Source organism: Myripristis murdjan, chromosome 12 (assembly GCF_902150065.1).
Source record: "Myripristis murdjan chromosome 12, fMyrMur1.1, whole genome shotgun sequence".
Taxonomy (NCBI): Eukaryota; Metazoa; Chordata; class Actinopteri; order Holocentriformes; family Holocentridae; genus Myripristis; species Myripristis murdjan.
The window spans coordinates 15,299,025-15,320,925 of NC_043991.1; the positions used below are offsets into that span (position 1 = coordinate 15,299,025).

General features: G+C 39.3%; 2 protein-coding genes across 2 annotated transcripts; one reads left to right on the top strand and one right to left on the bottom strand.

Annotated features, from left to right (window-relative positions):
* On the top strand, positions 1–7,953 carry s100z (S100 calcium binding protein Z). The gene is made up of 5 exons (XM_030065451.1): positions 1–40; positions 3,761–3,795; positions 3,995–4,127; positions 4,757–4,935; positions 7,503–7,953. The coding sequence occupies exons 3-5, from the start codon at positions 4,106–4,108 to the stop codon at positions 7,656–7,658; spliced, it is 357 nt and encodes a 118-aa protein (XP_029921311.1). The 5' UTR covers positions 1–40; positions 3,761–3,795; positions 3,995–4,105; the 3' UTR covers positions 7,659–7,953.
* A 6,826-nt stretch (positions 7,954–14,779) lies between these two features.
* On the bottom strand, positions 14,780–21,478 carry crhbp (corticotropin releasing hormone binding protein). The gene is made up of 8 exons (XM_030065386.1): positions 21,474–21,478; positions 19,653–19,832; positions 19,446–19,539; positions 18,866–19,023; positions 17,925–18,132; positions 17,080–17,225; positions 15,698–15,815; positions 14,780–15,575 (listed from the first exon to the last, which is right to left on the bottom strand). The coding sequence occupies exons 2-8, from the start codon at positions 19,731–19,733 to the stop codon at positions 15,421–15,423; spliced, it is 960 nt and encodes a 319-aa protein (XP_029921246.1). The 5' UTR covers positions 19,734–19,832; positions 21,474–21,478; the 3' UTR covers positions 14,780–15,420.
* Between the last annotated feature and the right edge of the window lie 423 nt (positions 21,479–21,901).

Below are 21,901 nucleotides of genomic sequence, written 5' to 3' on the forward strand. Positions count from 1 at the left end.
GGCCGATCTCGGATAAGTGGACCATTCTGACCATTAAGAGGTGCAATATCTGTCCTGTTGTTGAAGTGTTTGGGGTGTTGAACAGATAGATCCGCAAACCAAATAGCTTCTGTTAAATAGAATTATATTTTCTGCTGAAAATAAAAATCCTACAGGAGCACAAAACTAGAATACTATCAGCTGCAACTTTTTGTGAATGAGATTTCCCCTTAAAATAATTGTTCAAGTAATACTATTGTACTATTGTTTTCTCATTTCAAAAGAACAAAGTAGTCTTGCAATATTCCTTGCTTATTTAATGGCTATATAGTTTTAGCCGAAAGTACTGAAGAGAATGATCAATTCAAATTGTGGTTTAAAAACTTGAATCACATGGACCTTTTTCACAGCCGCCGCTCTGACAGGCATCTGCAGAGTAAACACAGGTGGTGACATTAATTAAGGTTCTGTTCTGTTTAAGTGTCTTTCCAGTGAGCCAACACGCACACCAGCAGGACTCTGGCTCTGACCTCAATGGAGCAGAACCTTAATGAATGTCATTAGCAACACCTGTGTTTACCTGCTATTTCATGTCAGAATGGCTGCTGTGAAAAAGTTCTGCTGAAACGGCCCAAAAAATAAATAGTTCTTAAATGAATAATCATGTAGTGATTCTAGAGTCAAACTGAATCTGTTACGCCAGATTCACACTGCAAGTGTTAAGGTATTCGGACAAAATGTGTTGTTCAATTAATTACTGGCTAATATAGCTAATGCTGCGAGCAAAAAACCAAAAAACAAACAAAGAAAACTTTTGATCCTCAGTCTGCAGAAGCAAAGTCGTGTTGCTTGTGCCACCGACCACCACACCCGCTCACTTTACACCACATCACAAAACTTGAAAACGTGATGTTTCATGGTATTCTTGGTTTGCAAAAACGTAAAATTTCAGTGATGAAGTTGAAGTTCAGTGTCATCAAATAAGATGATAACAATGTGTAGGTTCAGTTTGAGTAACATATCCAGTGGAAAAAAAATACACAGATTGAGATGTAAAACAGCTAATATGGCAAGAAGTTTTTGGTTGGAGACAGTAGCGGTGTATCCTGCCTTCTCAACCCAATTTAACAAAAGCTTGCACACCTAACACGCAGAAATAGATTGTCAGAACTAAAATACAAAGGAAATTACAATAGAGAATTGCCTTTTGCTTCAGGCTACTTGTGCCCATTCTAACAAATTAATAGTAGCAATAACTGCATTTCAAAGCATTTCTAAAGCCAGTCTTTAACCCTATTTCTGCCTGAGAGGATTCACTACTGTGTTTCAACCTCTAGAGGGTAGACATGTATCATGGAGATAAAGGCACTAACTATAATCATCACAAGCAAGCAGTTTTTCATCACTGGTGAAATTCTGTTTTTTACTTGTTTGATTTAATTAGATATTAATGAGATACTATTATAATATAAATAATTTTCTGAGTGGCAATTTCTTTTTTTCCTTTTCTCAATACTGGATACAATGGACACAATACAACACAGATGTAATCGTATCTTTGGATGCTGAACCCTGCAAATGTGAATTCAGTTTCCCTGATGATCCAGAAACCTGACAGAGGTTACTGAAAATGTTGAACCCTGAAATATATCTTTATTTCACTGGGTTGTGGATTCTGTGGTAATGCAGTCATTTTAAACCATCTCACCTGGGGTTTGACGTGCGATGCGCGTGTGTGTGTATGTTCGGGTTTGAGGGGGAGTTACTGACGGGTCTCCTTCTTACACAACATTTGGTATCAGCAGCTGTGAAGGAAACTATTTCATCACCTTAATAAATGGAAAATTATTTTCTCAGTGGCGGCAAAGGAAAAGTTGCAGACACACCTGATAATCACCTTCCCTCAGGTGTTGTCTTTAGGGGCCGAGAGCTAAATAAAATATCATGCTCCCCTGTCACTTATGACTCAAATCCACTGGAGAAATAAAACGAGAAGACTAGGACTGGTGGGATCAAAATGACAAATGACTGCAGCAATGAAATTCATGGTGACGATAAACCCTAAAAATTGTACGACATGACACATGAAAAATTGCACAAGGAGAAACAAACACAACAAAGAATATGTTTGCATCAATAAGCAAACGCATGCAGTTGCACAGTTTGCAGTCATTGATTTTGTGCAATATCTAAAATCATATCTATTTTATTTGGATTTTAATTTGAATAACTGGTATGATAGGAAGGTACCCAATTCGGAATGAACACTGCAGTTTATTTTCATATCATGCAAAGGCAGGAGTGGCATTTTTTTTTTTTTTTTAACACATTCACAGTTATCAATATCGGGTGTCAAATTAATGTTTATTATTGAGAGGTAAGGAAAGTGGATTGGATTAGCTGTTGCTAGGGCATCATTTAGGTGCTATTGTCTCATACAATGAAAGCCCCTTTGATGTTTTGTGTGTGTGTGTGTGTGTGTGTGTGTTTGCACTGAGATATGTGTGTGAAGAGATGTTAATGTTAAAGAAATAGAACAACTGTGCTGTCTTGTGCTTAGGCTATTCCCTTGAAGAGCAGGACACGGCACTCTAACGTCCCTTTCCTGCACATACCATTAATTATTGAATGATTAATTATTAATTACTTAATTAATCAGCTGTATCTCTGCATTTTTTCATTCATTCCCATGTGTCTTATGGTTGTCAGTTGTATTTTCATATGTATACCAGTCAATGTGTAATGTCTGTCCCAAGTGCCTTGCTGTAGCCGTTAAATTGATTTACTTACTTTGGTTTTGTTAAATGCAATTAATGCAGTTTTAGTCAATGAAGGAGTTAGATAGACCAAGGAAGGTCAACCAGTTCTGAAGTTGCAGAATATTGTTGTCATTTTAATTGCGGTGTCAGTGATGTTTGCTTTAATTTCCATACCTCTGAGCTTCTTTTTTAGGATCATTTCAGCATAGTCAGAAAACACAGCTGTCATTGGTGTAGACAAGCAGGTCTGCTCGAGGAGGTGTAGATCCAGACAGAGTTGCTGGTTGGAGTGCTGAGGATAGGTGAAGACAGCCACGCTGTCAGCACCGGCAGTGTTTGCCCTCAGCCCATGTTGAATCACCTTGGGTTAGCCATGTATGAGTTAAAAGGCAGGATGTGTTTTGCAAGTCAATGCAATGTTTCGTTTACACTTTTGAACAAAGATAGCAGAGAGATCACAGTCCCTCCTCATCAAGTGCACTATGGATGTTTCTCGTAATAGGCCTCTGCTGTCGTCACTTCTGTTAATTGTCTTTTATTGTAATGTCAGTGCTAATTTCCCCTAACAACAGCCTGAAATATTGAACATCTCAACAATCACTGACGGTTATTTGTGCTGATAAAGGCATGAGGGCAGAAGCTTGAGCACGCAATTTCAGGATGATTATAATTAAATAAGCGGGAACGTTGTTGTTGTAGCATAGCTGTACATTGGCTTTTGTATATAAAATCATTTAGTGTTTTATTTAGGGAAGGTTTTATTAATGAGAGACATGTACATTGCAAATATCATAGTCAGAATGTTGCTTCTTAAAATTGATCATGGCTTTTGGCCTATAAGGTTGATTACTAAAATCTCTATTGTATTGATTAAGACATCTTTGCAGTGCCCACTTATTTAATGTGAAATATGAAAAAGTAGTATTTGCTGGGTGAAAATGATTAATTAAGTGGGTGCCATAATTTCCAAAAAAAAAAAACAAAAAAAAAAACTAAGTGTTCTATGTCCATTTTAATTGCAGAAACACAGTCCCTCATGTGAAGTTTCTGGGAACATGTAAGTGATACAGAATAATGTAATCAGTAATATATAGAGTTTTCTTGGCCCATGCACAACAATGGAAGCATCTGAAAATGGTTTATTATTTGTTTATTATGGAACAGATGAACAGAATGCGCCTGCTGCATTTTAATACAAAGATTCGTTGCATCGTCTTCCTTTGACATGACATTATGCAGTGTTCTCCTGCATTTAGGCACGTTTCAGGATAAAGCATTGCAGCAAGGTGAAACCACATCTGGGACGTGAGTGATGCTGTGTGACGGGGGCACATGCATGGCTTGGAGTTTGAATCTGATGAATACACATGGGGCTCCAGGGTTACACAGGTACATGTTTGTTTTTCACACAGCAGCATTGATTAAAATCTGGAAAGGAAGACTGTTACCATGGGCGTCTCACCTGTGGAATTAATTATCGCTACAAAGATAGGAGATGGCCCTCTTAACTTCTTATTTCCTAATAAACAAGCTGTGCTGCAGTGTCTCTGATCTCATTTGTACCGGACTCTAACCAGGTAAGACACCTCTTCCATTGTGGCTGTTTGCTCTAAGGATTATAGGCAGATAATTGTGTTGTTACAGATTGGTAATATAGTCAATTATGAAACATAAGGAGCGTGCAAATTGATTGAAGACGAAGCATCAATGTAAAAACTGCATCAGTAGTATTTTCTGTCTCATGGTTCATGGTAGATGAATTGTTATCATTTGTAACTTGTGGTTTAAATATTTTTGAAATTGTGAGTGCATTATTTCAGTTGTATCATTTAATTGATTTAGCCACAGAGTAGCCAATTAGAGCTGAACAGAATAAATACCTACAGCTGAAAATATGATTTGCTCCACAAACATGTGCAAATGTGTTACTTAAATCCTGTCATTCAGCCACATTTTATCAAATGTGATTTATTTATTTTTGTGTCCTTCTCACTCTAAATTATGCAACACTTTTTCAGATCCCTGTGAGACAGATTTTTTCCATCCTTCAGTCAGCATGCCCAGCCAGCTCGAGGGTGCCATGGATGCACTGATAACAGTTTTCTACAACTACTCTGGGCATGATGGAGACAAATACAAACTCAACAAGGGCGAGTTAAAGCAACTCCTCAACAGTGAGCTCACCGACTTCCTTACGGTAAAGCAGACACTTCTACAGCTTTTTTTGCTCATTATAATTGCGCTAAAATTTAAGGCATAGAGAGCAACTGTTGGTGGAGTACCTTGATGCTTTGGTGATCTTGCCAAATGAGGTTTTTGTTAGACTCAGAAGTCAATACTGGCTTCTCTCCTTTGCCTCCCAGTTGTGTCACAATTGTGTTTTTCAGTCTTCAGCTTCTGGAGCTGTTATAAGTGAACTAAGCTAAACAGCTGTGATAAGAATATATCCTGGGTGGTTAAACGTGGCATGAATCTGTTGGCTTGACTAGAAACAGACATGTGACCATCATTACATGCTGATTACGAGGAATGCTTTGGTCGTACTGGAGTGTGACCTTTTCATCTCAAATTGTCTCCACAGTTGATCTATCATGTGCAACAGTGATTACACTGATTTGCTTGTTAAGGGCTTCAGTGCCGAGGGTGATGTCTTGCTATTGCCTCATTTCAAAATCAAATTAGACAACCATGTTTTCAAACGAGTTAAACGGTCAAGACTGCTTTTGATCCCGCTGTAGGAAACTGCTTTCTCATTGAGTGCAGCCCTGTGTAACTGCTGGTCGCTCTCACATCACAACAGTCTGGGAATATATAGTGTAGGGTGGAGAAAAAGAGATGGATGAAGCTATTTCAAACAGCCACTGGCCTCTGTGTCGTTGCGATAGCAGCATGTTTAGATAGGTCTGTGTGTTCAAATGATTTAGACCTAGACATCAAGCGAAGCCTAAAAGATAAGCCTCTGATGCCTTCATTTTTTTTCCCTTTCACTTGTCCTCCCTCATGTGGATGGAAGCCTCAGGTGATCGCACATCATCATCACTGGCCCATATCGCCTCCAAATATAGACACCCTTGTGATGTCATCACATCCCCATGGGCAATGGTCACCTCTGAGAAGTGGCTGTTCCCAGTGAGAGTATCACTCAGTATCAGTTTCCCCTAACGTAAAACTTAGGTATTTTTAAATCACTTCCTAACAGTTTCAAACTCATTTTGGCATGTATGGTGTTTTGTTTGGGAAATCATCCCAAGTGGAGATGGCAGCGGTGTAAAGGTTAGAGAAGCATGACTGGACGGTCGCCAGTTTGAATCCCCAGACAGGTGAGGACAGGTACTGAGTAATGCTCTCGCCTCCTTTAACAACAAGTGTTGAGATGTCTCTGTGTGCAGCAATTAGCCTCCACCTGCTCCACTGTAGCTGCTCAGCGGCTGCGAGCAGTCCAGATTTGTCGTTACATTTTACTTTTAATCTCATTTTTAATATTTGTTGGTCTTGTTTGGCTTTAGTTTAGGTGTGTTTGGTTTTAATGCAGTAATCTGCCTTCAGACCATTTAACTCAAAGTATTTACAAACAGGACCATGGCATTTTATTTCTGTTTTAGTTTTACAGCATTATTATCATTCTTATTCTTATTCTTATTCTTCTTCTTATTATTAGCAGCAGTAGTAGTAGTAGTAGTAGTTGTGTCTTATTTTTTCGTTTTAGTTTACTATAATAACCTTGGTTTACAGTGGGCAGCTCCTGGGTGTCAGTATGTTTAAATGTTTAAATGTGAAGTAGGGCTATACTGGAAAAGGCTGACATATTCAAAATATATAAAAAAAAAAAATGTTTTTAAAAAATAATTTTAAAAAAATGGTGGGGCTATGAACAGTATTTTTTATTATTTTATTTTATTTTATTTTATTTGAACAGTCATGATTCACTTGTTTAGTTGTATTTGATCAGTTTTCATTCTGACAGTTCCTTGAGATGTGGTTACATGTACTGGATAAAAATATAAAGCTGGTGTTCAGGGAAAGGAATCGCTAATGACATGTTCTCATGTATTTTTTTTTTTTTCAATGACAAGTTATATACATTAACACTGAACTTATCTGGATTAGATTATCATTTCGCTTGAGATAATCATTTGTTCCGGTGGTTGGCTTGACTGTTACTCTGTTGAAGTGAATTATGGCCAAACTTAGGATAGTTTTGTGACTTCATGTTCAAATATCAGTCACAGACTTCAGAAGTTGCCCTCTATGTCATCGTGTCTCAGTTTGCTCTGTTGCCACAACGCAAATATCATTATTGCCTTGGAGGTGAGAGGGCTTGAAAGGGAAAAAGATGTCTTGTTTCTCAAACCTGGAGCAATGAGAGATGCAATAAAGGGATTATGTTATCAACTGTGGCTCATGGCTCAACAGCAGCGTCACTCGGGTCTCCAGTGGACACTGGATGGCAGGTTTTGACTGCGCCTTAGGCGGTGCAGGAGTCAATATTAAGCTTCAATAACAATCAAATGACAGGCGTGTGGTGTCTCCCCAGATGTTCCTCATCCTAGGACAGACTGACATTTCTGTATGCTGACTTGTGTCTAATAGGTTTTTCAAGTACTTGTAATTGCTCAAGCAGAGCGATAAACGGTCAATAAAATTGCACTGGGCAAGTCAACTTAACAATTACACAGATGAGTAATTCAAACTTCTGCATTTTGTCTCACAAGCTGATTTTGCTTGTTGGATTGATTTTCCTCTCTTTTCCAATTTTTCATTCAGTCTCAGAAGGACCCGATGCTGGTGGAGAAAATCATGAATGACCTGGACTCAAACAAAGACAACGAGGTGGATTTCAATGAGTTTGTGGTGCTGGTAGCTGCGCTGACTGTTGCCTGTAATGATTTCTTCCAAGAGCAGCAGAGGAAGAACAAGTAGACTAGAAAGCCTCCGCTGAGTTAATGACTTATCTTTTTAAAAGCTAAAAATGCCATTCAATAAAAACTCATTATTAGTGGGGGAATTCCCAACAATTTAAGAATTTGTGTTTGCTTTTCCCATGGTGTACATTAGCCTATTTAGTATTTATGAACACGGACACTCTCCCCTAATGGTAGCAACTGCAGAATAAAGATTATGATATGATGTGATGCCTCATGAATATCCAGCCCACACATGATCTTCACAGTGGAGATATTTATATTAGACTGATGTCCCAGAAAAAAGTGGGGTGTTGTCATACATGTTTTTCATTGTGTATGAAGCCGAGCTCCATAATGAAGTCAAATCAAATCACTTGCATTCGTTTTTGAATATGTTCACTATTTCTGTCCAAATTGTCTGATGGCTCAGGAGCAACATTGCTGAAATGGAGTGGTATTTCCCCACCAAAAAAAGAGAAGATTTTTCAATGTTATACAATGTCATGTTTAAAAAAAAAAAAAAAAAAACATCTGTCACCATATGTCATTTTTGTGAGATGTCCTTGGTGCGACTGTCCCTTCTGGTACATTTCAAATGTCAAAAGTGAAACATGTTATATTTGCCGCTTTTAGTCAGGGTCACATGCCATTGATGCTATTAGTGGGAAACATGTTGGTCCCTTGTCAGTCCTGCTGCCAGATTGTCTCTGTTCCCTAAGGACACACTTCTTTTTCCTTATGTTAGCACAATTGTCTCAGAGTAGTAGAAAAATCCATAGGCAAGTGAAATTGATCCTGTTTCAGTGATTTTAGTATAATGTCTGTAACATTTTCATAATGTGTGGATATGTTAAAAGTTATTATATGTTGTATGTTATACCAGAAAATTTGGTAAATTTTTGTTGTTGTTGTTGTTGTTGTTGGTTTTTATGTCTGTTTGTTTTTCACAAATGATTTTAAAAGTGTGATCACCAGAATATGACTTCCAGCATTGTCTGGGACTATGATGATGTATTTAGAAAAATAAATAAAACAACTTAAGACCTTGAGTAAATGTAACACAGGTGTTGGATTTGTTTTAGCCCACATATTGGTGTGCATGTGTGCGTACGCAGTACGCACGCGTGTGTGTGTGTGTGTATGTGTGATTGTGTGTGTGTGTGTGAGAGATACAACAGGCTTGCAAGTCTGTTACTTGTGTAGTTTCATGTATTTTCTCTTCTAGTTTTCATTCATTTCATTCCACTCATTCTGGATCTCTCTCAAGAAGAGAGGTTGTGCTTTTGGGAGCTGAGTGTGTATCATTTCTTGATGACGCATGGTGATCCCAATGCGCACAGACCACCTGGGTCCAGCAACACCTGCCAATCACAATGACACATGTCTTCCCCTCCAGCAGAAATGGTGATATTTTCACCTTGAGAGGACAGAACCGTCGACTGTATTTTCTTACAGTTTACTCTCTATGTCCTCTATTCAGAATGCCAGACTGGGAACCGTAAAATGATTGCCAAATATACTATCAGCTGTGACGTGGAAAATTACAGGGGGAAAAAAAATTCTTTGTAAAATGTGATGCTTTACGTGAATCCTTCGCAGATGGTGCCTGCACATATCCTCACTGCCGCTGCCACAATGCAATTTGTGTGTGATTGGCCATAACTGAGCAATCATCATCTCTCCTGTGGGAAGATGCAATGCAATAATTATGCCTTTTTCCCAGTTTTGAAAAGGTTGCAATCAATCAATCAATTTAGAAGCATTTTATAGATTTTAAATGCAGATATTAACTTTTTATCCCTACATTTGTCAGCCCCCCCTACCATCATCATATACACACTATTCAAAATATTTGAACAATACTCTCCTTATCTTCTTTGACTAAACATTGCCCTTGGTAGATTTTTGCAGAGGACACTTTTTCTAGCTGACAACTTAAACATTGAATTGTCTGTTGTGATTCTCCCTGATACAGTTTCCTATGAATTACTATCTTGCCCTCTGAGTGTTATGAAATTACAGAAATAGCACAGGCATATATCTCTGTAGGACATAATTGTAATACCACCACATAAAAAATTTAGAAGTGGATTTTTAAGACATTTTGGTTGCGTAAAAAATGTTGCATTATCCAAAGATTCTCGTGCATGAAATGTACACGCACGTACACACCAAGTTACAGTGGGCTGGGGTGATGGATGAGAGCTGGACGGCAAAACAAGGCATCAGACTCTCCGGAGTCGATGGGGAACCTCTGAAGATGAGGAAGACAGAAAAAAACAGGCAAATGTGACAAACTGGAAAAAATGAGGTTGGTGCACTTCTTTGACACCTGATAGATGGAGAGAAGGCGAATGGGATGAAATGGATGAGAGAAACAGTGTAGGAGGATACAGAGAGAAGAGAGGAGAAAGGAGAGATTGTGGGAAAGGTTATGAATTCTGCAAATAATTAAATGATTAAGTGAGCAGAGACACAAACTGTATCAGAAAATGAAAAACAATACAGAGTAAGTAGAGAGAATGATACAGAGGAGGGAAAATAGGAAGGACAAAGTGAAGAGAAATGCAAGGGAGGCTGTAATGTACATTTTTACAAACAAGAAGTAACATTTCTGTGTGTTTAATTTTGGCACACTAAAGTCTTAATTTGCACACAGGACATCTCCTCACGTCAGGTGGCACTCATCCAAATGGAGCCAGCTACCTGCAAAGAATGTCTTTAAAATGTGGCCCGAGGCCTTATCTCCCACATGCTGTCCACTCTCCTTTCGTCACCTTGTGCGTCACTGTCTCTGTCATAACTCCTCATTAGGAGTGACCTGCGCGTGAGTGTGTGTGTATCCACTTTAAGAAATCAATTTTATGGGCTATAGCTCATACTCCAGCACAAATGGGTGTATGAGTGTGTCTGCTATGGTTCACATAAAAAGGTAAGACAATGATACCAAAAATTTAACACTAAATTTACTACAGGCACTACCAACATCGCTCCATGACTTTTGAGGGTTTTCAACAGGGAGAGAGACAGAGAGACATGACATGACAATTACCTGGGTTATTATGAGTCAGCTTTTTTACACTGCAGTGACACTAGGCCACAGACTCCCATGCGCTACACCTCACCTGTTGACTCTTACACTGCGTCCACATGACAGGTGGCAAAGCTACAAAACAGTCAAACCGTGGGGGTTACACTGTCGCAGTGTATCCCATCAAGAGTTCATTAAGACAGAATGAGTATAACTTTCCTAAAATAAAATGTATAGACTCATCCAAAAATAATCATTCTCAATCATTACTTATGAGCCACTAGAAGTGTGTGTTAGTGTGTGAATCTGCAGAGACCCTGCCCTCTGCCTGGATTTTCTTGGTTTGCTGAGTTTGGGACTCTTCTTGGTGTTAACCTTTGGGCAGTGGGTGTGTCACTCCCAGCCTATAACAACGCACAGTGCCAGATAGATAGCACAACATCCTATAGGAAGCTATGAAAATCATAGATGCAGACAGCAAAAAAAAAAGAAAAGAAAGAAAGAAATGCCAAGCACTGATGAACGCCAAATTTTGAAAGCCATATTTTTTTTTCAAAGTCGGCGACCTTACATTTTAGGTGTGAATTTACTCTAACTTGTACATGTACAGCATGTGTACAGTGAAGTACTCTTGTTTTACTTTACTTTAGGAGATTTATGGTAAACATTATTTAAAAGGGATGCAATAAATGGTTGCTAATGAATGAATGTTACTTTCAAAAAAGCATCCCTTCTGAACAGTGCTGTCATTCAAACTTATGATCACACCTGCTAATCATAGCAGATACACAAATTCAGACAGCACACCCTTTCCTGCTTGTGGCAATATATACAGGAACACCTTTAGCTCTGTACAGTAACAGATGGACGATGATCCTATTACATGCTACACGTGAAGGGACAGATGTTCCAGAGCAGCTTGATTTACCCAAGAAAGCAGTTTGGTCATCCTCTCGGGGATGACGACAAGACACTGGTGAAAAATGCCACTGTGCAGCCCTGCTCTCCGTTGCGTAGTGCTGTTTGGCAAAGCCCAGCCTAATCTGTCTTTCACACTGGAACAAACAGGTTTGGATGGGCTTTGCATTACTTATACCACCCTCCCTGTGATTCATACCATACTCTGTGACTTTCATGATGATTTGTGTGCTGCAGTGAAGAAAGAGGAGTGAGGATGAGAGTAGGAGGGCGGGCTAACGCGTCAAGGAGAAGGGGATATACTCTCTCTCTGGGGTGATGGGGTTGAGGAGGCAAAGGAAGGGAGCAGACATGACTCACTAGCAAGATTTTCCATTCATACAAAGGACAAATCAGTGTGTAAAACAATTTCTAAGCTCCTGATAAATAATACCACAACACATATGCAGTTTTTAAGTGAAAGATTTACTGGCCAGATGTAGATTCATGATAATTAAATGACTCAAATCCAGAGATCTCAACTGAAAACATTTTGACCTTGACCTTCGAAAACCAACCAGTTAATCAGTGATCATATCATATATTGCACCTTTTCTTCATAAAGTCTTTGTGGCTGATGTTTATCTTAATGACACCTAATGCCACAACCTAATGCTTAAGCCCTCCCGCTGGACTCTTATTCTTTACAAAAGGTCCTTACTCTTCTATTTCTGTTTGTCTGATGAGGGTCAGTCAACGGAAAAGTCATGGTGGAGTTTTGTAGATTTTAACGTCAGTACAGTGCTGCACTCTTTTTCCTCCTGAACTTGGTCTTCTAATACATGCAAATCTCAATGAGTTTTACAAATAACATGCAGACTAACCCAATGACAGTATATACTGAGAGATTATTCTGTTATGTCTATTATGCTTACCTCTCACTGTAGTAATGAATTATTCTAGTTAGAGTTAAACCAATAAAAATGTCAGATATCACATTAAAATCATGGAATTAATCTATGGAAAATAATCATGGAAATAATCTGCCAATACATTTGTGTTCAAGGTGATTGCCATAAGAAAATTACAGAGTACTTGACTTAATTAGTGATATCTGAACAGCACTACCAGAGTGGATATTTAAATAATTTGACATATCTGTTTGTAAGATCGTCATGAAGATTTATTAAAGATGTCAGTGAGATGAAAACAGTGTGCAGAAGTCTTGCATATTCCTGGCAGGCATATTACAATTTCCATTCTAAAATGTGTAGATAATGGTCCTCCACCTTTTCAGTTAGTGAAATGCAGCTAACATTTTCCCCTCCACTCTATCCTACTGACAATTAATATGCACATCACGAATATGAGGATGTGTATTTTTTTTTTTTTTTTTAGTAAGACTAAACTTTAAAATACTGTGTGTATGTGATAGAACTTGTCTGCCCTAATCCCCTGCTGAGTGATTGACAGATTATTGATCATTTTCTTTCCAGAAAGGCCAGATATAAATGTCAGGCTTGATTGAGTTCCTAATCTGCAGGGTAATGGCCTACGCCTCAGTCTGGCTCAATAAAACCATCATCAACCTGTCAAGCCCTCTAAAGCAACACTTCTGAAACTGTTTCACAATATACACAACTTTTTTCTCAGAGATGTTTTCAGCTTCAGTGACGCTGAAAAAATATCTAACTGAATATCTAACTGTCCATTTAGATGGACAGTTACCCTTTATCATCAACCCCCTCCTTCACCTGTGCCATGCTATCTTGAATGAGTGAAAAACCAATGGAGGACTACAGGAACCAGGGTACAGTGATGAACACGAATGCACACACACATTTACAAGCACACAACCCTTCCTTCTTGGAAAAACCTAGGTCTTTATCAGATACTTCATGAACAGGTGTCTGACAGTGATAATACACCTGCAGATCTTATATCACTGGACCACAGGCTGGACAGTATCATTTAAACCATAATTTTCAGAGATACTGCCAATTGGTGTCTCTCTCTCTCTCTCTCTCTCTCTCTCTCTCTCTCTCTCTCTCTCTCTCTCTCTCTCTCTCTCTCTCTCTCTCTCAGTTATGATTTTCCCCTTTACACACACACACACACACACACGGTCATGTTTCTATCACTTCAGACATTACACTGACTTCCATTCATTTCCTGCAGACTCATCCTAACCTCAACCTCAAACCACTACTTGCCTAACCCTAACCTTAACCTTAACTTAACCCTAAAGGTAGTTTACCTCTAAATCAAGTTTACCCCGTTAAATTAATGACAAATTAAAGGAAAAAGCATCAGTGGCTTAGTAAGGTGCTTGACCACCACAAGCCATCAGAACAGCTTCGGTGCTCCTGGTTATAGATCTGAAACTCTACTGTAGGGATGGAGCTCCATTCTTCCAAAGGATATTCCCTCATTAGATGTTTTGTTGATGGAGGTGGAAGCACGGTCTAACATGTCAGTCCAAATTCTCCCATTGGTGTTCAGCTGTGTTGAGACCTGGTGACTGAGATGCCCATAGCAAATGATTTACATCATTTTCATCCTCATTAAACCATTCAGTGAGCCCTCCTGTCCTGTGGATGGAGGTGTTGTCATCCTGGAGGAGACCAGTCCCAGTCAGGATAGAAATGTTACGTCACAGCATGAAAGTGATCACTCAGAAAAACTTTGTGTTGATTTGCAGTGAGGCTTCCCTCTAAGAGGACCAGTGGAAAATGTCCCCCACAGTGTAACAGAGGCAGCGGGCTCGCTCACTGCAGGGGTCCAGCATTCAGGCCTGCAGCGTTCTCCTGGTGGACTTGCCCACTTTGTTCCACATCTCTGTAGACCAGAGCCACTCAGCTCTCAAATGTGCATTTGTCTTTGTAATGATGACTTTATGCACTGCAGCCCTGCTATTACGTGTAGATATCCCTCTCTATGTGCAGTATCTTTTGGAGGAGTCTGTTGGACTTTCAGAGACTTCTATATTAAAGAGCACTGAAGCTGTTCTGGCAGCTCATGGAGCCCCAACACCTTATTAAGACACTTTATGTTGTTTTTTTCCCTTAATTTAAAATGATCTAAGTGTATGTGATTGTCAGTGGCTATTTTGTGTTATACATCTTTGTGGTGTAAGTTTCTCCACAGGTATATCTGGGGTCACATAATCTGTGAAACATGACAAAATGTAAAAGAGAACAAATCCGCAATTGAGTGCTTTGTCATGCAGTTCAATTTTATTACAAAAAAACATTTTATACAAATAAATATGCATTGATGCAATTAATGCTTTGATGTAGTATACCGAATACTTTGCCTATTGCTTTCTATGTAACATGTGGCAGGAAATGATGCAGCAGATCCATATGTATCATTTAACAAAATAAATAGAGGGTAACATTCATTTTAGCACCATCCCCTTTAAAGAATTTTTTTACCATAAACCTCATTTGTATGACAATTTCTTGAATCTTATCTTAATTAATACACAAACTCTACTGGACACGAAACAGTAAAGTAAACAACAGCACTTCATCAAGCTTGCCACAATATAATAAATTAAAGAAGGTTCAAGTAAAATGAATAAATTAATCCATTAATTTCTTAATTAAAAGCTCAGAGTGAATTTTTGAGTGAAACATTTCTAGTGGCATGGCTATCTGTTTATGTCTTTGGACTTAGATATTTTATCTGATAAATAAACTGTCTAAGCTTTTTAATACAGGGACTAACTTGACAGCTAAACATTTTGGTGCAAGATATACCTGTATTTTTTAATAAAATAAAAACCATTTAAGCTTTTCTCTTTGCAGTCAAATGATACATTTGGCAAATTATGATCCTGTTGGGATCAGTCATTAAAACAGAAATCTTCCACACTGTTCTGTTTGAGCCTCTGAAGTTCCTGTGGGTCCAGTGACTGGTAGCTGAAAGACACTCGGTTGACAAACTTCCCACTGGATATCATCCTCACCACCGTGTTATCACAGCCTATCTTCATATTGGCTGCAGGTTCGGGGAGAGGGTACAGACATTTGGCATTGGTTAGCATTCTTTAAGTAGAACTGGACTTTAGCTCAACCAAAATTTCTATCATGTGGAAAGAAGGAAGAGATCTGCGTACTCACAAGGGCCAGTGAAGGAGTAGCAGAAGTCTGCAACAGGGAGCATTTTGGATGTATCAAGGCCATTTCCTCCCAGCACCTCCACAAAATCTCCTGATCCTGTGCAACCAGGCATAGTCCTCTGTGGAGATAAATAGGCGAGTTTATCATCACATACAAAAAATATCTAGTATCACTCACAGCACACAATATTTGGACAGTGGGTCTGCATGCAGCTTACTATTTACAATAATTGCTCCATATAAATTAGTGATACCAGTAGGTTGATTAACAATACAACAAGTAGCAATGTCTTTGTGAAGCACCCATAAACTTGCAAAATTCACACAGTACGAGAATAAAAGCAGATAAAGCAATTAATAAAAACATAGACATGCGCCAATCAACATGTTATAGTTGACACTGATTGTGTAAGTCGCAGTTATTTCTGGATTGTCAGTTGGTTGAACCTCCTGTTGAGCATGCTGATCAAAGACACTGGAATTGAGTTCCATCTGAAGTGAAGTAATTTCCGGATAGTGTGGTTTAACTGAGATATAGCTGAGTATTGTCAGCATAACAGTGAAAGAAGTTGCTGTGCAGACAAATAATATAATCAAGGAGTACCAAACACACAAATGATTAGAACAGAACTGGCACAAAGAACGGGCCCTGAGGCACACCAGACATAATTAACAAAATTTAAATATTGTAGTAAAGAACAGAGATTGAAACCATTCAGTTGGACAGGCTCAGATATACCAACCTCATTCTTGAGTTTATCAATTACAATGATAGACATCCAACTTGAATCTGCATTCATCAGGAAACTTTTTGTAACCTGAGATTTTTCAAAACTAGTATTTTTCAGGATTTGCTTTGACACAACTCTATCCAAAGTCTGGAAGAAAGGTGATTCCTTTAATGACCCCATGAAATGGACTCCTGATTGACGTAATTCCTGTTGAAACAGGATGTTTGGATGGGACATAATCGAGGGAAGGATCATTTGCAAGTGCAAACCAATAGGATTTCAGACAAGACACAATTTTATTTGAATGGACAGATGGACAAGAGAAGATGTTTAAAAAACTGTAAAGGTTTTATTGGTTGAAATTTCGATTTACACCCACTAATGCAGGAGGATACTCTGCTTTACATGAAGTAGAAGTCATGTGTGGTCATTTCTGGGGACAATAACCCTTTTAAATTATTTATTAGGATTGCATTCTAAGGCCCTCTAGGCCAATCTAAAATTTGGTATCAACCCTCTTAACAAAAAGGTTAAAATGTTTCCACAGGGAGGAGAAGAAGCAAAAGGACCCAGAGACTCAGGGTCCACAAGCAGGTTAATGATGAGCAATCTTTGTGCTCTGCATTTCACACTGAGTGATGTTTGTGCTCACCTTGGGAAAGCTGCTGCGGTGTCCCAGGCTGAACTCTGATATCTGGATCTCCACAGGGTATATTATAGAGAAGCTGCAGTTCCTGTGTTGCTGGGGGATCACCATTGTGAAACTGCCCTCTGGTGTCTGGGAGATGATATTACAAGCTAAAGAGAGAAGATATGTTATAGAAGAGTTTTCCTGTTTTCCCTGTTGGATTCCCAAATCCAAGTAGCTTTAACGCACACACACAAACAACTACAGACACACATGTACCATGCACAAATGAGTGTCAAAGCACATGAGCTGGCAAACAAAGATGTCAAATGTATTTATGTCAAGCAGCTCTGCCTTTTGAACATATACCAGCTTAAAAAAGCTGGTATATGTTTATTTACCAACTCTCGATTCTTCAAGTTGTCATTTGGTTTAAGTTCATTTTAACAGGCTTGTGAAACCAAATACGTGACTGTTAACATTGCAATCACAAACATGACTAAAACAAATTAATAGCTGACAATAGAATTCAAATCTGGTATCATGTAAGCATAAGTGAAGGTAATTATGCAGACTGATACTCGTTGGATAGGTATAGCAGAGAAAACAGCAGAATGTAGGTCCAGTGCAGCCCACTGATACAAGATTTAATTTTTAAAATCTTTCCCATAGACATAAGTCTATATAGTGCATGCAACGTCGACAAGAACACAAAACTAGAAAGCATGTATTATCCTTTATCCCCAAAGCAGCATATATATTAATCAATGTACAAATCAAATCAGTCAATATCAAACGGTATAGAAACAGATGCATAGACCAGGGCGAAAGCTCAGGTATTTTTTAAATGGCTGTGACAATCGACTTACGGAAGGGGTTGATGAGTTTCTTCATAGTAAGAGTGAAACTACTGCCGGCGTTGTGAATGCGGAAGAAGACCATGGCCACGTTCTGGGAGGAGCGTACGGCTCTTAATGATCCTGAGCTGCAGTAGTCCACATAGCGCTCATACACAGGCAGAGGGTGATCCTGAGAGCTGGGGAACTTCTCTCCTTTCATCACCCAGCCATCAAACACCTTCACGGGACACAGTGGCAGGGTGATTCACTCAAACACTGATTTGCATGGGTTTCTAAGAAATGCTGTCTGCAACTATATCTATTGTGGTCTCCAAAATGAATCATACTATCAAATTAATTTCATGTAGAATTACTTTTTAATTACTGAGAGGATTTTTTAAATGAATGATCTGTGAAAGAGCCACTGAGGCACTTACAGAGCAAACCTGTAGGACATTACATCATCGATAAGTGCATCAAGGACAGGTTACCTACAGTAAGCAGGTTACATAGACAATAGCCTTGCTATTCTAAAGGAGCTTTTTGCCTAATCAGGAAGTGTTTCTGAGCTTAGTCAAGCAAGTGAACTGACCCCAATGATAGGCTGCAAGATAACAAACACAGGCTGCACCATACAAAACCTGATAAACTCCCACTTTACCACTCTTGACATTACCTACTTAATGTGCATAGAATTAATTAGCCAAATACAACTAAATAGCAGTTTACTTTAATCAGCACTTGAGGATGGGATTAAATGGGGATTATTGAGGGAAACATTACTGACAACATACCATGTGTCTGACATGATGATGACATTAGCAAAGCAATGTTTTGAATCTGACTTTGGTATATGAGCTACCAGAGCAGATACCAGGTAAGATTAGAGTCCAAATTCAGATGCTAGACTCTGCTTGGCGGCTGTTTGGTAGGACACATGATGTCAGGGTTTTGGGGAGAGGGCGGGTTACCTTGATGAAGTCCCCTCCCTGGCAGTCTATGTCAACACTGCCAAAATCCACACTGATCACTTCATCAGGCTCGGCTATGAAGAAAGCAGCACAGTTGAGTTGAGGCCGCTCTGCTGTAAAGGTGAACTGACCCTCCACAGCAATCATGTCCAGGCAGCCTGAGAGATGGAAAGGAAGAGTGAGAGTGAGGGAGCAGTCCAACAAGTCCAGCATATTCTACTCAAAAACAGTTGTTTAAAAATGGCTGAGGATTTGGTTAAAAGTGTCATTAAGGATTAATTATTAAGTCTCCTCCCATCATCCTCTTTGAACCAAGCATCAACCAGCCTTAATTTTATCCATTTCACACACACACAGACGCACATACTCGCTCTGTCTCTTTTGCTTTCTCACTCTCTCTCTCTCTCTCTCTCTCTCTCTCTCTCTCACACACACACGCGCGCGCGCGCGTGCACACAAACACACACACACACAACCTATCAAAGCTCAAATTTCTGGGAATCACCCATGCGAACATGAGATTTTTTTTTCAATTTTGGGGGAAGAATGATATCCAATAAGCATTGATTTTACATCTTACGTAGTGGTCGGTGATAAATTAATTCCTCTGGTAATCCTCTCTTGAGCTCCGAGTTGAGGAATGAATACAAGTCTTCTCTGCTAATCTCGTTGTCCTGTGTAGAAGATAGTTTCACAAAGTTTGACACATGCTTGACCTTTTCTCTGTGCACAATCTGTTAAGTTAAAAAAAAGTACAATTAACAGAAATGTATGTCCTGAGGCTTACCTCGATGTACCTGGAGTCTCCCTTGAGCACAGACAGACACAACACAAGAAAGAAGAGCTGCTGGCGGAAAGTGCGCTCCATACCGCGCCTCTCTGTCTGCCTGTCGCACCTGAGCGAAGGAAAAGTGTGTGAGGCTGATTTCCGAGCAGCGCTGCTTTGACAGGACAACACCAGTTGGCTCTATTAACAAGAATTCCTCTAAGGACCAATTGATATGGTCGCCGTCAGGCATCGTACCCCCCACCCCCCGCCTCTCCCAACCAATTGCGTGGCTGTGACGAGAGCAGGGGAGGACAAGCCGCTTGTCACAATCAAGTTGAAGAGGAGCAGAGAGACAGGGACAGAGAAAGGCAAACACACATCATGTCATAAACTATAACCTGCATGCATAATGCGTAATTTGACCCAGGTGCTGGAAAACTCCTGTACATTATGTTTGTAGGCCTACACTTTGATGTTCTGTTGCATTGTTACACCAATATGAGAGAGATTTTACAACCAAGTAAAACTGTGCATTTTCAGAATTTTCCATATATGAACGAACATATCCCTGTTCATGAATATAAGCTCAGTTTAATCTAAACTCTTGTTAACTCATGAAAGAGAAATGAATGGAATGAGTGATTCAATTAAACTATTACATGAAAAAATGTAGAGTAGTTTTTGTCTTAATTGCAATATATATTTTTGATATGTATCAATATATAGCCATGCATGGTCCGTGCATATATTGCAGTATTCTGAAAAATATAAGCCCTACTTTCCTTTAAATGGAAATGTATATAATTGCACTATATTTGCCCTTATATTGCCATATATTTTTGTTTCATAGGGTTTCTAAAAATAATTGACAGAGCTCACCCCACAGAGGGACTAACATATGTTTCCAAAGTAATCACATTGTGACTGCATTTGTTGTGACTACTGTGGCATTCCACTGCTTTAAATGCAGACCAGGTGAATAGACCATCTGCAGTTTAATGTTAATACCAGAGGGAGAGCAATAATTTAACCGCTTCCCCTCCCTCAGTCAACAATAAAGAGTGCTGTAATGTAGCTGTTGTTTTATTATTTCAATTTGAATGCAGCCAGCCCCTCTGTCTCCCAGCATATTAGCCTATCTCATCCTCCCTTTTGCATCAGTATACACAGCAGAGGAGCCGTCCCGTATGTGCTGTACTCCACTGGAGACTACAGGGTAATTGGTAGACATACAGCATTCATTTTGCACAAAGAGTTAGGGTGCTTTGACACAGGCCTTGTTTGATGTGATCATGTCAATCCTTGCAGTATTCACCCCTTTAGCCTGGTTTGCCTGGGGAGATGACAATACCCCAGCCAAACCTGGTGACACACCAAACAAACACTATCTAGTTTTTGAGAGATAGTCCAGCAACCGAGTCAACAGAATAAAATGGGTTTATGGATATTCAGTGTTGTTACTGATGGATTCAGATCCAAATACTGACATTTTAGTGGAAAGTATCTGAATTCCACATTTTGTAGTTGTTGAAACCCGGCTATTTTGGTACTGGCTGATCTGGTGGCAGGTGACGTGTATGGTGGTAGCTTTCGTCACCAACCATAGACCAAAGTGTATCAGTGTAGATGTGTGGGGTGGCGATGGCTGCAGGAGGGGGCAGGGGGGAATGACTGAGCATGTCTTAGGCTCCCTCCCTTCCCTGACCATGTTGACACTTTTTTCACTTTTTTTCTTGAAGCATTTTTTGAATGCCTCAAGAAAAAGGCACAGCCAAAACCCTGGGGTTTAGTTACTCTTTAAAAGTTTGATTTCTAAAGTTTATTGGCAGTCAAGGACACATAGCACACGTCTGGCATGTGTCTGGGCTTAGCCCCTGAGCTCCTCAGGTGCCTCAGGCTGATAAAAAGGTCACATCAATCAAACAACAGAAACTGGTCTTTGGTGTACTCCTCACAGATAGAGGAGAGCAGTTCAAAACGTCGTTTTTTTTTTTTTTTTTTTTTTTTTGTCTTTTCATGATAAGCCACATACCCCAGTGCTAAAAAGTAAAAATACTAAGACAATGTCAAAATAACAGTTTGATATTATAATCTACAGCGAGGTTCTTCATTGTAATGCAGGACCTCTACTCTGGTCCAACATGCCTAAAAATCAAGAAAAATTATTTTGATAAAAGCAGCATTGGAAGAATGAAACCTGACACTTGCACTCAGAATTAGATCCTAATTCAATCTACGATTGAATCTAGGATCTAATCTCTGAGTGC